This window comes from Theobroma cacao, chromosome 1, assembly GCF_000208745.1.
Source record: "Theobroma cacao cultivar B97-61/B2 chromosome 1, Criollo_cocoa_genome_V2, whole genome shotgun sequence".
Taxonomy (NCBI): domain Eukaryota; kingdom Viridiplantae; phylum Streptophyta; class Magnoliopsida; order Malvales; family Malvaceae; genus Theobroma; species Theobroma cacao.
The window spans coordinates 33,857,756-33,879,183 of NC_030850.1; the positions used below are offsets into that span (position 1 = coordinate 33,857,756).

The 21,428-nt window shown below is 35.0% G+C and overlaps 2 protein-coding genes and 1 pseudogene across 3 annotated transcripts; all 3 read right to left on the minus strand.

Annotated features, from left to right (window-relative positions):
* Positions 5,658 to 7,429, minus strand: LOC18614008 (hydroquinone glucosyltransferase). The gene has a single exon (XM_007051538.2). It carries the CDS (start codon positions 7,292 to 7,294, stop codon positions 5,879 to 5,881), a length of 1,416 nt encoding a protein of 471 aa, XP_007051600.2. The 5' UTR covers positions 7,295 to 7,429; the 3' UTR covers positions 5,658 to 5,878.
* On the minus strand, positions 12,930 to 14,273 carry LOC18614009 (annotated as a pseudogene).
* Positions 17,497 to 20,760, minus strand: LOC18614011 (protein trichome birefringence-like 25). Of its 2 annotated transcripts, none has more exons than XM_007051542.2 (3): positions 20,222 to 20,760; positions 19,312 to 19,589; positions 17,497 to 18,371 (listed from the first exon to the last, which is right to left on the minus strand). In XM_007051542.2, the coding sequence occupies exons 1-3, from the start codon at positions 20,502 to 20,504 to the stop codon at positions 17,589 to 17,591; spliced, it is 1,344 nt and encodes a 447-aa protein (XP_007051604.2). In that variant the 5' UTR covers positions 20,505 to 20,760; the 3' UTR covers positions 17,497 to 17,588. The 2 variants fall into 2 exon arrangements, with proteins under 2 accessions (XP_007051604.2, XP_007051603.2); XM_007051541.2 differs by having other exon boundaries at positions 19,312 to 19,595.

The following is a 21,428-nucleotide window of genomic DNA, read 5'->3' on the forward strand; positions in this document are numbered from 1 at the left end:
ATCATTAAATTAAGAACTATTTTAAAAAGTTTTATGTTGAATATAATATTAAATATATAATTTTAAAAAAAAAAACAATAACAGTAAACAAAATGAACTAATGAATGAATTATAATGTAAATTACATGGATGTATGAACTTTCTTGTAATAATATTTATAGATTTGACACACCATTCTTTGTAATTTACATTACCAATAATAGAATATTATTGCTGAAATTATTATTTTTTAGAAATCTTATAAAATTTAGGGTGAATCTTAGATCACACCAAATAGTTAGTTGATACTAGGGATGCTATTATGAAAGAATGGGCTAATTTGCGGTCTAGATCTTTTAAGACCTATCCTATATGGATGGTCTATCATATCAACTTGTGATATAGACTTTAAGACCGTCCATCAGGACCGTTCTCATTCATAATTTGAGAAAAATATCTCATTCATAAATGAATAGTCCGTGATCTCAATTGGTGAGAATGTCAATATCGTTGACTAAGATCAATCTCATTCCTAATTTGAGAAAAACATGATGATAAGGAAACACAGGGAATAGGGACTTGCGTGGACAAATTAAAAAGCGACTAAATTACAAATTACTACTACTATTACTACTGCTGCCTAACAATCACTGTACGAAATACTATTGGAGATCCCCTGACCTTCTTGCGTATTTAAGTTCAAAGCCCTTATTAATAAGCCTGCTTGAGCTCCACTTTATTTCTCCCTTCGGATTATACAAATACCTGAAACCCAATTTTTTAGCCCTGTTAGAAACACTTTTGGAACATTTTAGCTCTTCTGATTTGCAGCAGAGTAGAAACTAATTACACTTGTTTTATGTGAAATTCTGGATAATTTTGTTGGTAAATATTTAGCAATTTCCACGGATGAAAACTATATAGGAGCTGGCGCATAAGAATCTGCCACGTGATTGAGGGAATTATTTCCGTGCAGAAAAATGAGCTTGGCAGACATCAAACCATGGATGTCTCATTTGCAAGCTATGAAATAGATATGCAAACTTTTCAAGTTTTATACGATAACCAAAACACAGGTAGAGGTCATTGGTGGTTGTATTTTTATCTTTCGCACTGACACTATTTATGTAATGGCCAATTGGCCATGGCTAGCTGTTCCTTCGCTTACAAGTTTAGAACTCAAGTCCTTAACTCAAATTGAGTTAATTGGTCCATAACTCCATTACCCACTCTTCAAGGATACTCAGATTTATATTCAATTTATGTGAAATATAAGTTAAAATTGAGGGACTGCATGTTATTCCTTTTATAACAATCTCCATTGCCTCGGAATCATTCCTTTTGTAACAATCTCCATTGCCTCGGAATCAGTAGTCGCATTTAAAAATCTTTGATCTTTTTTCTGAAAATTTGGTCAGGGTTCAGTGCACAAAATGTCACCTAGTCATTAATACATGATGCTATTTCAGTGGAATTGTCACTCTCATGTCCTTGTCATATTTAAGAATTAAATAAATTAAATATTTTTAAAAAATTAATTAATTAATTATAAAAAAAATCAAATTGATTAAATATAAAATTAATTTAATCGATTCGATTTTGAATCAATAAATCAAAATTTTATATTTTTAATAAATGATAATATTAAAATTTATAAATTTTATTCATAATTATTGAATATACAAATAATCTAAATATAAGAAAAAACATGCATTTATTGCTTTACTTATATAATTATGTCTTTTTACATAAATTATCAAATTAACATTCAAAGATAATAAAATTAACATCTACAAAATAAAACTATAATGTTATAATGTTTTATATCAAAATTTGAATAAATAATAATTAATTATAAATAATATGTTATAAAAACTAAAGTTATTAAATGTAATCATATAAATAAAATTTATTATAAATTATAATAATACTTATATATAAATTAAATACATGTACATATATAATATGTTATTTTATTATATATAAAATTAATGACACAATTCATATATTATAATAATTTAATTTTTATATCAAAATTTGTAAAAAAAAAATTAATTATAAATAATATTTTATAAAAACTAAAGTGAAGTGTAATTATATAAATACTTTTTATAAAAAAAGTGTAATCATATACATCAAGTATGTTATAAGTTATAATAATGATTATGTATAAATTAAATATATGCATATATAATATTATTTTTATTATATATATAAAATTAATGATACAATTTATATATTATAATATTTTATATTAAATTTTATATAATTTAATATAAAACAAAAGAGGCCTTACAAACATTCCTACATGTTATCTGATCATGCCTGACTCGATATTTCAACTCCTATCGTTGCATATTTACTAAGTGCAGATGCCTGCAGACTGCAAGTCACCTCGAAAGGCAATGGTACAACATTTTAGAAACTTCAAACGGGCCGGAGTTAGGCTTACGCTCCCACAGATTAGGGCCTTTGCTCTTTTTCACGAAGTGGGCCTTCTGAATATTTTCTCTCCCAAAACATGGGCCTTAGCCCAAATTTAGTCTACGCCCTGATTCCTCAAAAAACTCAAAAGCCTGATTTGTGCCCATGAGAACAGTGTGGCAGAGGAAAAATGTCAAATATGAAAGCTAGTTATTCCATTCACATTTGAGTGGAAATTTAGAAAGCCATAAAAATTGAAAAATCAGGACATATCATTGATAAGTAATAAGTAGAAGAAGTAAAATATTTGCATTGAATTGCATAATAAGATAATAAGATGATACGATTATAGGCAACTTTTCACCTTGTGGAGTGCTGACAAATAATACTCCAAAGTATTGGATAGGGTACCTAACAAAAATGTTCTAAAAGGGCCTTAAAAATTAAATGGTGATACATATATATCTTCTAGATGGAAATGATGACAAGATCCTTTTAGCTTCCGAATCATTCTCCTTTTGACGGCTGTATAAACAATAATTGCAGTACCTTTTCTTGCCCAGTTTGTTGACCTTTCACTTTTTTGAGGTCTTGAGTGGGAGTTTGAAAGGTGGGAGAGAATAGCAGCCCTTGGCCTGGAGGATTTAAATTTAAAATGTGAAGGAAAGGAATCTATTAATCTATTATTACTACTATCATTATTTATTTACATTATAAAAATATACTTGTAGAGCGCTAGTGTCAAAACTATAGAAAAATGCTGTTAACCTAACCTCACCATTGTGGATTAAACAAAAATAATAATAACAATAATTACAGTGGTTGAGTTAATTTCAGAAGCAGAAAAAAAAGAGCCGACTACCAAGAATCAAATATAATGTTTCCAAAGTCTTTATGACCTCTTCCTTTTCCTCATATAATGGATTTTGTTAAGGAAATCGTTTAGCTTATGTATCCATAGTTGGAGTTAGTACAACGGGCTGGTGATTAGTCACAATCTAATAACTAATGTATTCCAACTTTACAAAATGAAAAAGAGAAAGAAAAACTTATGAGAATTACCCAATGTTGCTAAGGGCCACATGAATTGTATAAGGTCAAACGCTCTGCGGACTGTAGCCGCCCGGCCGGCCGGAAAACAATTCGGCTTTTGACGAATATTTTTGGATAATAGACTCTTCTATTTAGAATGGGATTTGTTCTTTGAAGTCAATGCCTAGCTTCTGATAGCTATAGCTATAGCCTTGTGACCATTTCGAATTTCCCCAATACGTACGTTTCAATATCGATCAAACAAATACTATTTCTAATACAAACAACAACAATTGCAAATCATTATAAAAGTTTGATTCGTGTTCCTTCCTTTTCCTTCTTTCTGTGCCGATGAATAGGAGAAAGTCGTCCCGCCTATTCTACTTCTACCCTGTTGCAGCCTATGAATGATTCATCGATTCCCTCGTCCGTCATGCATTCCAACAAAGACAACTTAATAAAGACGCAACAACTAATCACAACCACATGCATGAGGAGAAGCCATGATCAACTTGTTAAATACTACATTTGTGCTAGGAGTAGATGCATAGATGAGGAGAGTTGATCCTTAGCTCCGAACCCTTTTTTGTCCTTAGTGAAACTGAAACTCTAAAGGTCTTAATCCATTAGACAAAACGTGAGAGATTTGGATGCCATTAATAACAGCATAGGTTATCCTAGCTCTCCGACGGCACCAATCACGATTCTTTGAATTAAACAATTAACAAATTGACTTCTTAGTTAATAATTCCTTCCCCAAAATATAGTTCTAGTGTTGAACTTGATAATCTCACAAATGATTTCAATTAATTAATAAAATTAAAAATCATTTTGATAATTTATTTATATAAAATTTTTATTATTTAATTGACTCGTTAATTGATACATAAATTCTTTTAAAAAAATAAAATTTGAATTCTTCATTTCTTAAATATAAAAAAAAAATGAATTCAGACCAGATAATGTCGGGCGATGGAAGTTTTGTCTTTCCCTCTCACACTTGTTTTGACCCAAAAACATTATCCCAATAGCTACAAGAACATTATGTACCGATCCTAATGGACTAGTGATAACTCCCATGCTTCATCGTGGGGCCAAACGATGACACGTAGCTTTTGAAGAGGTCAGTGATGCTAAGCTTAGGTAAGCATCCCTTGGCGAGCACATTCCAAGTTTCCAAGGTTTCCCTACCCGTCATTATTGCATTAAGGGAGGTTTCGTGTTTCTTTTGAAACTAAATAAAACTTGACTTTGCTCCTTATTAAACCCCTTATCTTACATCTGCAAGTAATTATTAGAAACTGATTAGCCTTATCTCTAATCTTTTCAACCTTCTATGGCTCTGATTAAATTATTGAATTGATGTTGTAACTAAGTCCAACACTTTGTTAAAGTGGTTTATGGCAGAGAGAAACATTGGAAGAGTGGCTTTGTATCCGAAATAGGTAGGTCCCCTGTGGGTAACATTTCTCTGGTATTGGATTGGCTCCATTGAAGGAAAAACCCACTTTGAGAATTGAGCACATCGTACTAAGTAGATTGTCAAATATCAAACTGTGAGGTATTACTGTCACAAATCATATTTTCATCTAGAAAAATCAGTATGGCAATATTACCTACAAGTCCTTTTCAGTGCCCACTGCCACAAACGTGCATCACGTTAAAAGTTTCAAAGTTCAAATCTCTCCAGTCAAATGCTCATCAATTTTCTCTTTTGCCCAATTTGTGTTCCTTTGGTTCCAAATTGTGTAAGATGAGAAGGGGTTCATGAACTCCGAAATTTGACTGTCGCAGAAGCTAGCTGATCATGCTTCCAGAAGGGAAATGTAGTCTGTAAATGAACTGTATAATGTATGAGGCAGAGAAAAATTGATCTGTATTTGAGATATTTTGAGGCAGGAAGCTTTTAACGGGATCACCTACCTTGTTGCTCTCCTAAGTCTTTGGCAAAAAGTTTTCCTTTTTCTTCTGGCTTTCAACATTTGCCATATATATCAATGGACTGGATTCATCTTCATGTCAATACCAGCCACCTACTTTCAATCAATGCTAAGTGTGGCCATCACTAAAATGTGATGTAACAAGTTTTCTTTGGTCGTTGGGTCCACCCCTTTAGTATGATTGAATGCTCTTATGCACTTCAATGGAATACTATTCTGCGGCCGCACCAATCTCACCTACTTCATAAAATAAGCAAGTAAAAAGGAAGGGAAAGGAAGAACTTAACTAGAAACTCCCAAGAGAACTGATTACTGTATATCAACAACTTCTAACATTCAAACACATATTGCTAGCTGTTGTTACAACTTACAAACCAAATGGCCTAGACCATATACAGGAAAATGGAAAAGAAATGTAGAACATAAAGTTAAATACTAATACTAATACCATAACTTAACGGTAGAGAGTGAAAAAAGATCGAAAATGGGTGCGTTTCTAATTTCTAGATGCCTATCTGGTTCCTCCACTTTTGAGCCACTTCAGAGAGTGCCTTGCCGGAAGACCCATTTTCACTCAGAACCTTTGCGGCTGCTTCCTTCAGGTCCTTCATTCTATTTCGGACACCTTTCCCTTCTTCGCCTTCCATTAGACCCTTAACAGCTTTTGCAATCTCGTCTCTGCAAACTAACCCGTTTTCGTTGGGTTTTGCTCTCAATGCAACTTTAATATCCTCAGCCAGCATCACGGCATTCATTTTCTGCTCGGCGTAAAGTGGCCATGCGATTAGAGGCACCCCATTAACAACACTTTCGAGGGCTGAATTCCATCCGCAATGGGTCAAAAACCCTCCTGTAGAACCGTGGCTCAGCACCTGAGCCTGTGGCGCCCACGACGGCACCACCAGACCTCGGCCTTTCGTCCGCTCCAAAAACCCCTTTGGCAGAAAATCGAAAGGGTCCTGCTGGCTCTGTACACTGAAAAACGTGGCGTTAGCCACCTGATCATTTGGGCTTCTCACAACCCACAAAAACCGTTGCTGGCTCATTTCCAATCCCAGAGCTAACTCATTTATCTGGTTATAGGACAGGGTCCCACCGCTCCCAAATGACACGTACAAAACCGACCCATGTGGCTGACCATCTAGCCACTTCAGACAACCCGACCCATCAGCTTTGCTACTGGAATCAACGTTAACAAGTGGACCAACCGGGTAAATCGGTGGCTTACCGGGTTCTTTATCTTGCAAAGCCTTTATTGCTCCTCCTTCCAAGTCCACGAAACTGTTCACCATAATTCCTTCAGCCAATCTGTACCTCTTTGTATGATGAAGAAGCCACTTGTAAGAGTCGTTTTTCCTGTCTTGAGTTGGGTCCAGCAATTGATTCCCGTATATTGGGATGCACCCTGGAATTCTCACCATTTCAGGCAGGTCCCTGTACTCGCATGAAACCATTTGATCAAGCTTTGGCAGGTAAAGAAACAGAGACAAGGTCATAGCGGTGGATGGGAAGAATATGTACGGCGAGACGTTGAATTCTCTAGCAACGTCAAATGCGTCCGTACCAAAAAGATCAACCACCAAGCCAACAAGTTTTGTCTTTGCAGCCAGTGACTTTAAAGCATCACGAATGAAAGAAAGGGAGCGAGCCACCGTCAAAGAAATCACCGTTTCGATTTTTGAACCTTCGGGTAGGTCACTCAAGTCAACAGGAGGAAGAAAAACAGAGTCTATCGAGCTCGGAAGAGAATCAAGAGTTGATTTTTGAGCCTTAGAAGGAGAACCATCGGTGGGGATAACAAAGGTGACAGTGAAGTTGTGTTGGTGGACGAGTCGTTTGGCGAACTCGACGAGTGGAATGAGGTGACCCATCCCAGGACTCGGCAGAATGGCTATATGGGGTGTTTGCGCTGTTGCCATTGCAGTGAAAAAGAGCTGCTCTTTCTTGCCTTGTTTTGTTTTTTATTCTGTCTGCGTTTTAGGTATGAAGCAAAAAGAAAAGAAAACAGAGGTTTATATAGAAGGTTGAGTTGTGATTGTTGTGGCGTGTTGTAAAGCAGGGGAGAGGCCAGGAATTTTTTATTTGGAGGGGTATTATATTTAATTTTTTGTGTGGAGATAATTAAGACGATTTGTTTTTTTGCTTTTGGTGGCAGGATTTGTAGAATAAATGAATAATACAGGGCTGATTATGAATATGTAGTACTCTCTTGGTCTCTTTCCCTGATTGTTGAAAGAATGTGGGGAATTGCTGATGGGTGATGAGGATGGGGCAGGCAGGGAATTTCTAGAGGAAAGAGATTTCCAGCTAGGTGTGCTGTGTAATTCCATGCGGCGGGTGTGGTGATGTCAGTTCAAACGTAAGGCTTATGTTATCAACTTTTTTCTTTCTCTGCATTTATTTTGTGCGAATTTTGTTCCCCTTTTTAATTCCAAGCTCGTGCTGTTTATGGTGAAAAGTGCAGCTTTTAACTCGAATCATTATTGGATAGATTGAAACCAGGCCGCAGCATTGGTTAACACAAATCATTATTCGCTGGATTCAAGCAAAAAGACGCATCAGATTACTCATGGGTTTAATCTTATCTTCACTCTCGTTCCTGGCCCTACATCATCCATATTCGTGCATGTGGCCAAGCAGAATAAATCCAGGCAAAGAGAAACATTCTACAGAAAAGGGTAAAAATTCAGTAATTTCCTTTTTAACTGAATCCCAGGCTGACCACTACCACGTCTTCAAATTGAAGATTTCAAATTACAATTCGGCTCCCCACTGATCAAACTACTAAATTTTGAGAAAAATAAAATAAAAGAAACATTATTAGTCTCTCCTCGGACCCAGCATTAAAAGGAGTGGACATGAACTTTATTGCAAATTTTTTTTGTCTGGTTGTCTTGCTTGTTGATAACTCTCACAACATGAAGGTGACTTTAGATCTAATCTCACTTTGCACATACATATTTAAAGATTTTTAAGGATTACTAGAAAACATGCATGTTCTTAAGTCTAGCTTCATTCATTTGCCAAATACTGCAAATGACCAACAGCTCTAGTAAAACTAGTATTAATTAAAGTAATTAACCCAATATTGGACCTACAAGCTTCTAAGTTGGGCATATAGCTCTTCAATTTAGCTTCGTAAATATTTGGGTACTATGCATATAACCCAAAATCAAAGTTTTTATTTATTGTCCATCTCCCAAGCCGCGTACCTGAATTATTTCCTTTTTCTGATACAATAATTGTTTCCCTTTTGTTCGCTTATGAGTTTGCTTTCCCCGATTGTGTCCGTGCTTTGTACACAATTTCTTGGTTGGCCCTTTCCTGGCTCAAATCTTTTCCACTTATCATAGCCAAACATTCCCAGAAAAGTTACATACAGGAAACAAATGCATTCGATTCTCACCATTCCGCAAAAGGAAATTGAGTGAGGTCGATCCTATTAACAAGTTTCTATAAACCTTTATTAAAGATAACTAGCTTTTGTCATTTTCAAAAATAATTTCATGTAATGCTTGTATGTACTTTTTAACATGTCTCATTACTTTATTTTAAATCAAATTAATTAATTATTATTATTAAACGTATTGCTTACCATGACGCTGAGTGCATTGTTAATTATAATAGGCATTATCCAATAATTAAAAAAAATAACCATTTTTGTTCTGAGGTTCATGTCTTTTCATTGCATGATGATGATCATATGGAAAATAAATAAATAAATAAAGTAGAAGAGAGCAGAATTTATAGTTGGCGAAGGACCAACCAGTGTCTACTGTCGAGCTAGTTTCGATAACAACGAGAGGAAATACATGGAAGCACCGGTTGCGACAATGTCGAATCAATCCAAAAATATTCATGTAATATTTCACTACCTTCTTGGTTCAGACGAACTATTTTTAAATAATTTTTTAATTGGTTCAGAACCGTTAATGATATATGCAAATTATTAGTTCAAGTTACATAAAACACCTAATCCTGAAGTAACAAAAGAGGATTTTGTGCATGGTGCTATTTTATACTACCATAACAAAATTAGCTATTAATACTAATTAATTACTACTAAATATTAGGGACCATACTACATTAAAGATATTAATATATAAGAAATTATTAAAATACAATGACGGTGTTATGATGAAAAGATGATGCAAAATATGGGATTAATATATGCCAGTGTTAATTGCTGATGCAAATGACGACAATCGTGATGTTGCTAATAGTAACAAACCTAATTTAATTAATTTCTGTATTAATTAGTTTTTTGATGATAATTTGTACTCTCATTTTAACTAATAAAAGTCAGCTTAAGAATCTTCAAAAAAAAATAAAAAAAAAGTCAGCTTAAACGTACTTGGTATGGTACTATATTATTTATTTGTTTTCAAGATTTTACTATCATATTTGACCTTGTTCATAATTAGACTTTCGGAAGGCTTCAAATTCGAGCCACTTGTTCTGATTTTAGAAGAGAATGGCGCACGTGTGACGTTCTTCAAACAAAGATTTTTCTCTTTTTTTAAGGTCCACAAAAGAGATGGGAAATAGAACCAAAAAAATGATCAAGGCTGTTAACAGCGCGACGTCCCACTTTCAAGAACCCACGAAGAAATTTGCTTGTTCATTTAGATTTTAAAATTTTTTAAAAATAAATATTTTTAAAATTATAAGTATTTATTTTTTAACATTTTTTAATGTTTATTTTTATTGACTAAAGAGATGATAATATTTAAATCACTAATGATAGACAAAGTATTAAATATAAAACTATAACACGATGCACAGTCTCACTTTTAAAAACTGAAGAATTTGATTATTCATTTATATTTTAATTTAAATGATAAAGATGTTTTATTTTTTAGGTTTTTTCTTGGTATTCTACTAATATTATAAATGTGTGAACTGCGTGGGATTTACGGGAATATAATTTAGGTTGATCAAGAGTTTGAGTTTTTTGTGGATTTGGTAATTCGTATTTTCGTATATTAATCGTGTCGACAAGATTTAAAAACGAAAGATAATAAAAATAAATTCAAACATGATATGAATAATTATTTGTATCAACATCTTAAGCATGTATACAGTTACGTTTAATAATTGTGTAATACGACACGATTAACACGTTTATTTAACTTGTCAAAAATTTTTATATGACATGATTAATAAACACGACTAAACATATTTTTTATCTAACATGATTAAAACATTTGATACGTTTAACACGACTAAATTAAAATATTTATAATTAAATATAATTTTATTATTCAATTTTAAAATAAATAATTATAATAAAATAATAATATCAAATATAATAAAATTTGACATAAATAACATACATAAAATTTATTATCATACTAATAAAATCTATCATTATTTAAGTAAAACTAAAATAGTATTTGACTATTAATTTTAATCAGTTGATAAACGTGTCATGTATATACGTATAAATATAATAATAATTAATTAAATATATTACTCATGCCTTTAAGACACGAAAATTGTGTCTTATCCGTGTCAACGTGATTAAAATAAAAAACACGATAATACTTAATCTAATTTTATTTAATTTTGTATTTTTTCATATCGGATTTAAAATTATCAAATTAAATTTTCTATAAGAGATTGTCAAAAGCTTTTTGTGCAGTGTTGGTATAATTATTCAGTTATCTTGTCACTTGAGTTAGAAAGCCATAAGGAGTCTACAATTGAATAGGTCATAGACTTGTATTGGCATTGTGCTTTCGATACGATAATAATATCAATAAAATTGAAACTTTTCAAAAAAAGTGATAAAGATTTTCACAATAAAAAAATTAAAAGATAAAAAATGGAAATATTTGGATAAAAATTTCTAATTTGACTTTGGATTGAGTTTTTACTTTTCTAATTCGACTTTGGATAACATATTGGTGTCTTTACTTTTCTATAACTTATAATAAACAGCCGCCATCATTGATCATTGTATGCTCATAGTTCTGGGCTTTAATCCAACATTCTAACAAATTTATGTTATCTATGCATTATAACCCATATTTTAGTTGGAACTTTGAATCACTTAGTAGATTAATTAATAAGAATTTTAGAGAACTCCCTACCTGCAAATGATTCTGTCCACATATTAGTGACTCTTCAATGTATATTCATTAAATTCTTAGTAACAAGGTATTCTTCGTTCCTCTGCTAAGATAAATAAAAATTTTCACTCATCCAAAAAATAAAAAATAAAAGGAAAAATCCTTTGACGACTTTACTTACTTCAGTCTTATTTTAATCATTAATCCAATCTCTTGATTGACTTGTTATGCTTATATGGTTAATAAACCTCCAACGGACTCGCACCTATGTCTGAGTATGCTGTCATGTAATGTTTCGCTTTAGCGTTACCAATTCGGCAATTCCCATGTACATCATGATGATAAGCATATGAGACAGAAAAGCTGTTACGAAGAAATTTGATTTGCTACAGAAACCATATATACAACAAATTCTTCGTGTAATAATGTAAAGTTCAGATTGGATAGACATGCAACCAAACTGAAAAAGGCAAACTCCATTCTTGGTTATAAGTTATATCCTTTGGATTCTTCCACTCGAGCTCCAATTTGGGTATTGAAAAGAGTTCTCTAGATTACTCTTCAGCCTCCATTTCGATATTGCAATGTTGGAATTAGTCTCAAGAGTCAATATATATGGTTGGGGGCCATTACCCATTTTCCATTCGTTTTTGGTCTCAACGTGCCACTTATTTTATTCCAACTAAACATTGCTGCATTTATAATTTTAATGCTCTCGGAGTAAAGAACATTTCTCTGAAGGTTTTGACGATGGAATTTCATCCAATGTGGGGTAAGATATCCACAGGCTAAGGATCTTGATTTATAGCGAATAAGATACATAGTCATGGCAGCATCATATCTTAATTTGTCCCTTGGCGGAGTTTTTGGGATGTTGACCAAAGTTTGTCAGGTCTTCCCAGTGAGCCATTGGGGCACACCCCAAGAACTCTATTGGTTCAGGAAGGTATCTTATATCTATGTTCACAAGGAAATGATGACATCGTTATCAAGCATTTCTTCAGAGGGATAATGGGGCACAACTTTATTCGACGCCCACGCTAACAAATCATCAATCTTCTAGAGAACAATTGAATAAACAAATACCTGATAATATTCTATGTTTTTTACCGAAAACAAAGACGTTTGGAGACTTAGAAATGGGCTTGGGACTTGCTTTTCAACTGGACATTGGAAAAATTGAGGTTGAATTGGTTGATCCACAGATTAAAAACCCTTCCTTACTCTATGCCGATACTTTGAATTGACTTTCCTCAAGTAATTGGAACTTATGCATATTCATGGAGAAAGAAAGAGGGGGGGCAGATCAAATTGTCAGGACAGGTGTTAGCTTGCAATTCAATGAAGCTCCTTTTGTTCACACAAAATAGTGTCATTGAAATGAAACAGCACGTTTTTAACTAAAATGAAACAAAAGAAGAATCCAGCCAGCAGTCCCTTGTTACAAGGAATTTTTATGGAGGATGAAACAACTTTGAATTCATATGCTCTTCTGGCTCTTCCATCTGAGCACTAGCTGAGAGAGTGATTTTGTGGACGACCCACCCTCAGTCACAGCCTTGGCAGCAGCGTCCTTACACTTGTTCATTTCTTGACGAATTATCATGCCTTCTTCTCCCTTTATCAAACTCTTGACAACCTCTATTTCTTCTCGTTCCATAAGGCCGTTTTGGTTAACTTTTGGTCTCAATGCCACGTTTATGCCATCAGCTAACAAAACCGCATTCATTCTTTGCTCGGCGTATAGAGGCCAAGCAATCATTGGTACGCCATTGGCAATGCTCTCAAGAACCGAATTCCAGCCACAATGGGTTAGGAAGCCACCAGTCGAGCCATGACCTAGAATCTCTTTTTGTGGAGCCCAAGATGGCAATACTAGACCCTTTCCTTTGGTCCTATCGAGAAATCCTTCTGGCAAAAAGTCCAAAGGTTCTCTGCTACTTTGTGGACCAAATTATGAGCCCATAGGAGCCCATAGGAGACTTTTCATTTGGAGGTCTTACAACCCATAAGAATCTTTGCTCACTCATTTCTAAGCCCAAAGCTAATTCGGTGAGCTGATCAAAGGAGAGAGTGCCCCCGCTGCCAAATGAAACAAGCAGAACTGCTCGGTTGATTATCTAACCATTTAAGACACTGAGACTCATCAACCCCACCACTTGAACCGGTTTGCAAGCGTGGCCCAATAGCGTAAACGGGCGGCTTATTGGGTTCCCTCTGTTGCAAAGCCTCGATAGTTTCTGGTTTCAAGTCCGTGAAGCTGTTTAATAGCACACCCTCAGCTAAGCTGTATCGATTTGCCTGTTTAAGCGTTCACTTATATGAATCTTTGCTTCGATCTTGCAGCTCTACAGGAAAATCTCTACCGTGAACAGGGATGGACCCTGGCAATTTCAGTGGTTCAGGAAGGTCCATGAAGTCACGGGAAACGGTCTCATCTAACCTTGGCAGGGCAAACATAAGAGCCAAAGACATAGCTGAGGAGGGAAAGTAAACGTATGATGGGATCTCAAATTCCATTGCAACGTCAAAAACAGAAGTGGCGAAAAGATCAACAACCAAAGCCGTGGGTCTGTTACTTTCAACCAATGACTTGAACACATGGCGAAGTGAAGACAGAGCGCCTGATTGCTATGGAAACCCTGGTTTCAGGGTCAGAGCTAACTGGTGGAATGCTATGATTGAGAGCTCCAAGGAGGTCCGTTGGTCCTTTTGTTGATATCGTGAGAACGATGAGAGTGACAGTCCAGTCGTGGGAGTGAACAAGGTCTTTGTCAAATTCAACTAGTGGAATGAGTTGACCCATGCCTGGAGTTGGTAGCATGACTATATGTGCGGTTTCTGTGCCATGGTCGGTTGGCTAAGTTCACTGAAGAAAGGGCAATGGAGAAAACTTGACTATGATAAGTGGAATCAGATGGCTCAGATGTTACTGAAAACGAAGGCAGAGCGGTCCATATAATATATATATATGCCTACATTTTTCGGTTGATCGGTAGCTAGGTTCAACCCCCCACCCCAAACCAATGGCTATATCTTTCTTTAATCATTGGTTTGTTCGCCATTTTGTTAAGAATAAAAGGAAAGGTTTTTCTATTCTTCAAAATGGTTATAAAAAATTATGTATATGATTGGCTGTGTTCTAAAGAGAGTTGAACCAAAGTTGATCGGAGGTTAGAATTTGATGGATGGGCTCTATTTGCAAATTCTCGGTTAGTTCATTGGTGGCTCAAATATTCTTTTAATCATCTACTTTTATTTCTAAAGATATAAACTATTGCTTTGATCAGTAAAGCTAATTAAAAGCAGCCTACTGGTCGAATGTGACCATCAGTCCATCAAAATATTATAAATTGGACGAAGGCGCAATATGCAGTGACTTGATTAATATACTTAGGCGCCTTGTTCTGTCTTATATGCTGGACAGTGTCCATTGAGCACTGACTAGATTGCTAGAAAGCTATCTTTCTTTGATATCAGTTTAGATACGATGAAATTTTTGTAACTCTCATCTCTAGTTTAGCTACGTTTTACTCTTAACTTCGCTTGGATTCTCTTCAAATGTTTGTGGCATCAACCGGCATGGCTGTGGCAGCCCTCGTCCGAGCACATTATGGGGTTTTTTTTTAATTTGATGTTTTATGAGTGTATAAATATTATATTATTAATGCATCCAATATTATATATGATCTTGTAAATAAATAAATTTAACTTTTGATTTGTATATGGAGTTGTCAATACATTTATTTAATACTAATAATGTTATTTATTTAATTAATTTTCTTAATTTATATTAAAATAAAATGAAAGAAGAAAAAAGAGTGGATTTTTATTTTCTTTTTTTATTTTTTTTAAAGCATGAGATTGTCCCTATTATTGAAAACGATAGATGGCGGGCCTATGGATCAGGGCCCAGAGTTGAGCCCAATTTAACCTAATCAAAGTAGAACCCAAGAAAGCCTCAGCTTAGCCCATTGGGAACTCCTCTCTTTTATAAGCAACCGAGTTGGTTTTGACGAATTATTGGAATGTTGGAGATCCAAGGAGAAAGAAAGAAAGCTGAAACTCATCGCAGAAGAAAAAGAAAACAAAAAAGGAAAGATGATTCACCGGAAATGGAGTTTGCTAACAGGCCCAGTCGCCATCCTCGGCGGAATCGTGGGAGCCACCGTTGTCGCCCACTTACTCTTTGTCGACGTAATTTCTTTTTTCCCTTTCCCTTCCCTTCTATTTTTTAAACCCTAGTTCACATGTAAACAGGACATTAGGAATAATGTTTCTTTACTCTTTTTACTTCAATAAAATTTACTCATTAGGAACTTTATTTGGTTTCCAATCCATCGAAATATTGCTGATTGTGGCCGTAGAAAGTATATGGAGCCATTGTTAGGCAATTAATATAATTGGGAAAATCAGCTTTTTGAGTGTCCTGTTATTCTAGTTCTATTTTGTTCTTTGATTTAAATTGAAATGGATGGAATGTTATAATTTAAGGAACATAAAGATTTAAATGATTTTTTTTATTTAGTTTATAGGTTACAGAAAATCTAGATTCACTGTTCCAAGTTTCTTCATTAGATCCAAATTGAAGTTTCTTTTGTATTTGAACTTTGAATTGCAGTTAAATTGAATGAAAAATTAAATTAAGAGGTGGAAAAGAAAATGCATACAAGAAATTGCAGTTGGAAAATGAGAAAGGATCATATTTGTGTGCACGTGTGATGTGTTTTTCGTCACCGTTTGTCTAGGTATTTTCGTGTGGATTATATTAAAATCGAGATACTTGTGACTTCATGTAAGTTACTCTGTCTAACATCTTGCTAAAATTATGAATGTTGCAGGATCCATATCTTAAACCGAAGAAGAAGGAGATGGATACACCAGCGTTGACCAAGTAGAAAGAAGTTGACAGTGGCTTGTTGGTTCTGGTACTAGCTTTCTATGACCTCACTTGAGCAGGCAAATGCCTAGGTTGCTGTTTGAAACATGAGTTCTTTGTTGAATAATATCAAATCTGATGATTGTGTAATTTCAGCTAGCTTCTCTTTTGTGTCTCTTAATAAGAATTCAACTACAATGTTCTTAGAACATTGAAACTCAGAACTTGTATAAAGTTACACCTGGCAGACAACTTTGCAAATCAACATGATTAAGCAGGTTTTAGCTACCAGTTCCATACTTCTTTCCCCATTTATGGATTTATTGTTTCCACTATATTTCTTGACATGTACATCAGTTATGTGCCTTCATGTGTGCATTTATCTCTGAATGAAAATCAATTATTTGCAGCAATCAAGGCTGACATCCTTTGTGTTGACTTGAAACCTGTTTGGAATCTGGTAAATCTTGATAAATCCTTGGATAAGATTCACTGGAGTGGCAGATTGCTAATAGCTCCATTTCTACTGTCTCAGAAGTGTAGGTATCATCACAATTGGTTTGGGATAAGGTACAAAAATTTACCATTCTATTGTAATTTATTACTGTACTTTTTAATTTGGTTCAGAAATGATCAAAAGTTAGCAGTAAAAAAAAATTTCTTTAGAAAATGAAAGAATATTTTATAAAATATTTTTAATTTTTATCATTTTTTTAACCGAATTATAATGCACAATAGTAAATTGCATTTGCATAAAGATAGATGGTAAATTTGATTCATCATCATAAGTAAAAATGGCAAAATCTAGATCTTTTACTAAATTTGACTCGTCATTTTAAGTGTAGATATTTTCCTAGTTGGTTTTAATTTCTTTCGAGATGCTAATAGGATAAGGTAGAGTTGAAGAAAAAAATAGTGCACACTGTGCAATGTCCTTCATTTGGTAGATGAATCTAAGTGTCTTTTTTCGTTAGTATTGTTTTTATCGGTACAATGACGAAGGCCGAAGCCTGTCAAGACTCAAGCTATACAGTGTGTAATACCTAGCTTTGTTGCCTAAGAATGTTCAACGCGATGAAATAAGATAATTACAAGTGACCACCTCTGGCCTCCCAGATGCCTTGGATGCCCAAGATCTCGTTCATTCATTCTCAAAAAATAAAAAACAAAAAAAATCCTGTTCGTTCATATAAATTATATAATCAAAGAATTGTACAACCTAGTATCTCAAATCCACAAAAAGGAAAAAAAAAAGATCAATTATTGGTGTATTCCTCTATTTATCATCTCCATTAGTAAATCATTCCAAGAGTCTATGGGCCCTGGTAAGCACCAGTGCAAACAATCATTCTGCGCTTGGGCATTCTTATCCTTAGCAAATGGCTGGAACTGCCGATAGGGTCCCGGATGCCCATCAGGCCTTAGCAGAGAAAGGCGAGTGGTATCTAGTAATTTCAAGATCACCCCATTTTCAGCTCCCACAGGAGCAGCCTTCTCATATTCTTCCAACTCAATGTCCCGCATTACAATATCTACATCTTTCATATCCACCTCACCATCCTTAAATGGTGCAGTTCTGTTACAGGTCCCTCCGCTGAACCATTCTCCATTCTCGAAGTGGTCTGGGGTTGTGGTTCGGAGGAAAATAAAAGCTTTGTGACCAGAGTTCGTCATAAAGTTCAGCACCGTCTTCAGTGCTCTGCGGTAGGCGTAGTCAAAACCCAACTCTGTTAAGTTCTTTCCTGGACAGTAATGGCAACCTGTCACTGTATCATTCTCACGGTATATCGCAGTTTTAAGAAACCACTTTCCACCTGCGATCACGGCATAATCGAAGTTCTTGTACTGTTCAGTCCATGTTTCATCAAGTTTATCGAGATGGAGCTGAATTTCCGATGAAGAAACCCCATTCATATCTTCAAAAATATCAGCTTTCAACAGGAATGGGGTCCAAACCACTGAGAGGGTGAAGTTGTGCGAGGGGAAGTGCCATCTCTTGGATCTATATTCCTCGTCGTGATAGACCTCGACAGCTTGTTCCACCTGTGGGGCATAAGTTGATCAATTATACCATCTGAGAATATGATGCTAATCGAACAAGACACAACAGAAACATTTACCCACAGTTAGGCTAACATATCAGGCTATGGTAGGTCCTTGCAACAGAATTGTATAGAATGTACAGGTAGTAGGTAATATTGTTGATCAGATCTTTGGGTTTCAATTGAAAACTAAATTCAGTCCCACCATAAGATTAGATCAGAGTCGGTACCCAATGCAATATACAATTCTAGAAATTTGCTGACAAATAATGAATAACTATAAACATACTTAAACCATCTCTGTTAAACGGCCTCTTGCTGTATGTAGATATGAAATTTTAACTTGCTATGAAAGTAAAAACAGAATGAACCTGAAGCTGATTGTTTCCTTGTTAACAAATGAGAAATTATGAATCCATTGCAAATCATTTAAGCTCCAGAAAACATTTTAAAATTGGACAAACAATTACAACCCTTCGCTTCCATGGTAGGTGAACCAGCTATGGGGAGAGACTCGATAACGAATTGACACCTTAAAAAGAGAAGCCTAATCGTCAAAGCAAAGCTGTCATCCACTACTAATTAAGACTATCCCATCGACCCCAGAAGGAGTTGAGATGGGAGACCCACAACAAAAGCCAGTAAGCATTTGGATCCTTATTACCGCTAAAAAATGTCTTGTCCGGCAATTAGGACTCTACCCTACAAAAAAAAAAAAGTTTGCATAATAGTAAATGGGGTGTTCGAGACCATTAGGAGCTTCAAGACAAGAGGCAAATAAAAATTCCACAGGAAAAAGCAGCCAAACTTTTAAGGACGTGACATTACTTGCAAAGAAACTGTTGTCGATCATCACAAAAAATTCAATCATTTTTGCAATCTGCTTAGTAAAAATAGTTAAATGTAGTTAAACAGAAACATGTGTAAAGAAAAGCACGTACCTGAGAGAGAATGCAAAGCAAAGATTGGACATGGTTACGGGAGATGGAATCACCAATAAATGCCCATGATTTGTTCCTCGTGGAATCAAGAAACTTCCCCGGATCGAACCTGGGTAATTCACAATCCCGGGGATTCCACCGCCAGTAAAGGTAGCCTGAATCGGGTCTCCCATTTCTCATACAATTCTGATGACCTTCAATTTCATGGCAACTTGCATTTGTGTAAGCTGGAGCTGATGGGTCCGGTACCCAATCCCCCGTGAATATATCGCATTCAGCTGCAACTGCATACGTAGAATTAGGACTAATTTCTAAAGCAGAAATATACATATGAATGATTAGAGATTGCTGAAGACAGAAGCAAGGAATGGCATAATGATAGCCGTAGCACAATGTCACAGCTTGCCGAATATAATATGTGAGGAGTGTTTTTTTCTAGATGACAAAGGTTTTTTTGGCTGTCTATAGTTCAATACAAACTGCTAGAGATCTACATCTTCTTTTACTTAAATGGATCAAACTGGAATGGGGTAAGAGTAAATTCCAATCACACAGATATTTTGAACCCAAACAATCAGTCCATTTCCTGAAAGGAATTTTAAACATAGTAGGATCAATCCTCCGTTAAACCAAATAATGGGTAAAAAATAGTAGTAATTTTTAGGGAAATGGGCAAAAAAAGAAAGAATAAGAAGATTATAAACCAATGGCCGTCTTTTCACCCGCTTACTCAATGTCTCAATCCAAATTCATGCATAGTTTATCAATTTCTAATAAAGGAATCACTAACATGTAGACAGAAAAGAAGGAAGAAGACAGAGAGTCTAAACAGGAAGAAACACTTATTTCCTCACTTTGATTTGCATTTCTCATTTGAATACAAGCCAAAATTTTGAAGACAAAATCTTACCATTCGGAAACGCCTGGCTCTCATTTGCCAACAAATCACCAGAACTGGGAGCTTGAGCAGGCAAAGAAGAAGAAGAAGGAGACAGAGGAGGAGACTCGGTTATAGAATTAGTCTCTACAAAAGGAGGCGTGTCAACAATTGATGAAGAGAACCTGATGGAATCAGAGACAAATAGACGAAAAGCAAGACCTAGTAACAGAAAAGAGATTGCAAACTTTACAAAGACATGATGGCGTTTGTGTAGTGATGAAGGGTTCAAATCTATCCTCATTTCCTTCAGCATTTTGGGGGGTGGTGTCACGCAGACCAAGAAAGTCTGTCCTTCAATGTTTGTAGAGAGAGAGAGAGAGAGAAGAAAGATGACGCTGGGACTGAAACTGGTTTTCCGCAACCACCCAAAGGTGTTTTTAGATGAAGTTTTTCAGTTGAGTTTTGTTGAAGTGGTTACGACAAGTTTGCTACAAGGACATCTCTCCTCTACAAGACTTGGGGACTTGAGATTCCTGTTGGATTTTTGTGTTTGTGGTGTTAGGGAATGTTTGGTCGATAAATACTAGTACTATAATTTAAAAAAAAAAAAGAGTAAAAAGGTGAAAGAAAATGAGAGGTTTCATACTTTCATTGTCATGAAAACGTACAGAAAATTGCTTAATTCCTTGTCTTTCTGGTTTATTGTTGGGTACAGGTAAAAAAAGGAGGCAATTATTCAACAAATTCCTACGTAAAACAAATTGGTAGATGCTTAGCTTTATGGATTTCTTGCAATGTGATGATGGTAAGTGTAATAGCAACTGAATTTAAATTAACGCGGAGCCATGAAAATTATGCAGATTGACATTGATATTGGGACTGTATATGAGTGATTGTTTCGACCATACTTATTGAGATGGTACATTGTTGGTGGGAAATAGCTTAGCAATAATTGAAATAGTTTAATGAAATGGCCTAATGGGACCATTTTATGATGAGCAAAGATCAAGAATGCACCCAAAAAAAGAAGTAGCAATGACCCAAAGATCAGAAAAAAAGAAATGTACATGTGCTCTTCAAAGAATGTAAATCATTTTTTTTTCCAAATCTAAATATATTGTACTATCATATATAATAATATACTAAGGTGATAATATTGCAAAAAAATTAGATCCAATTCACATGGTCTGCCCCTCTCCTCCTACACCTTAGATCCATTAATCAGTGTTGTGGATGC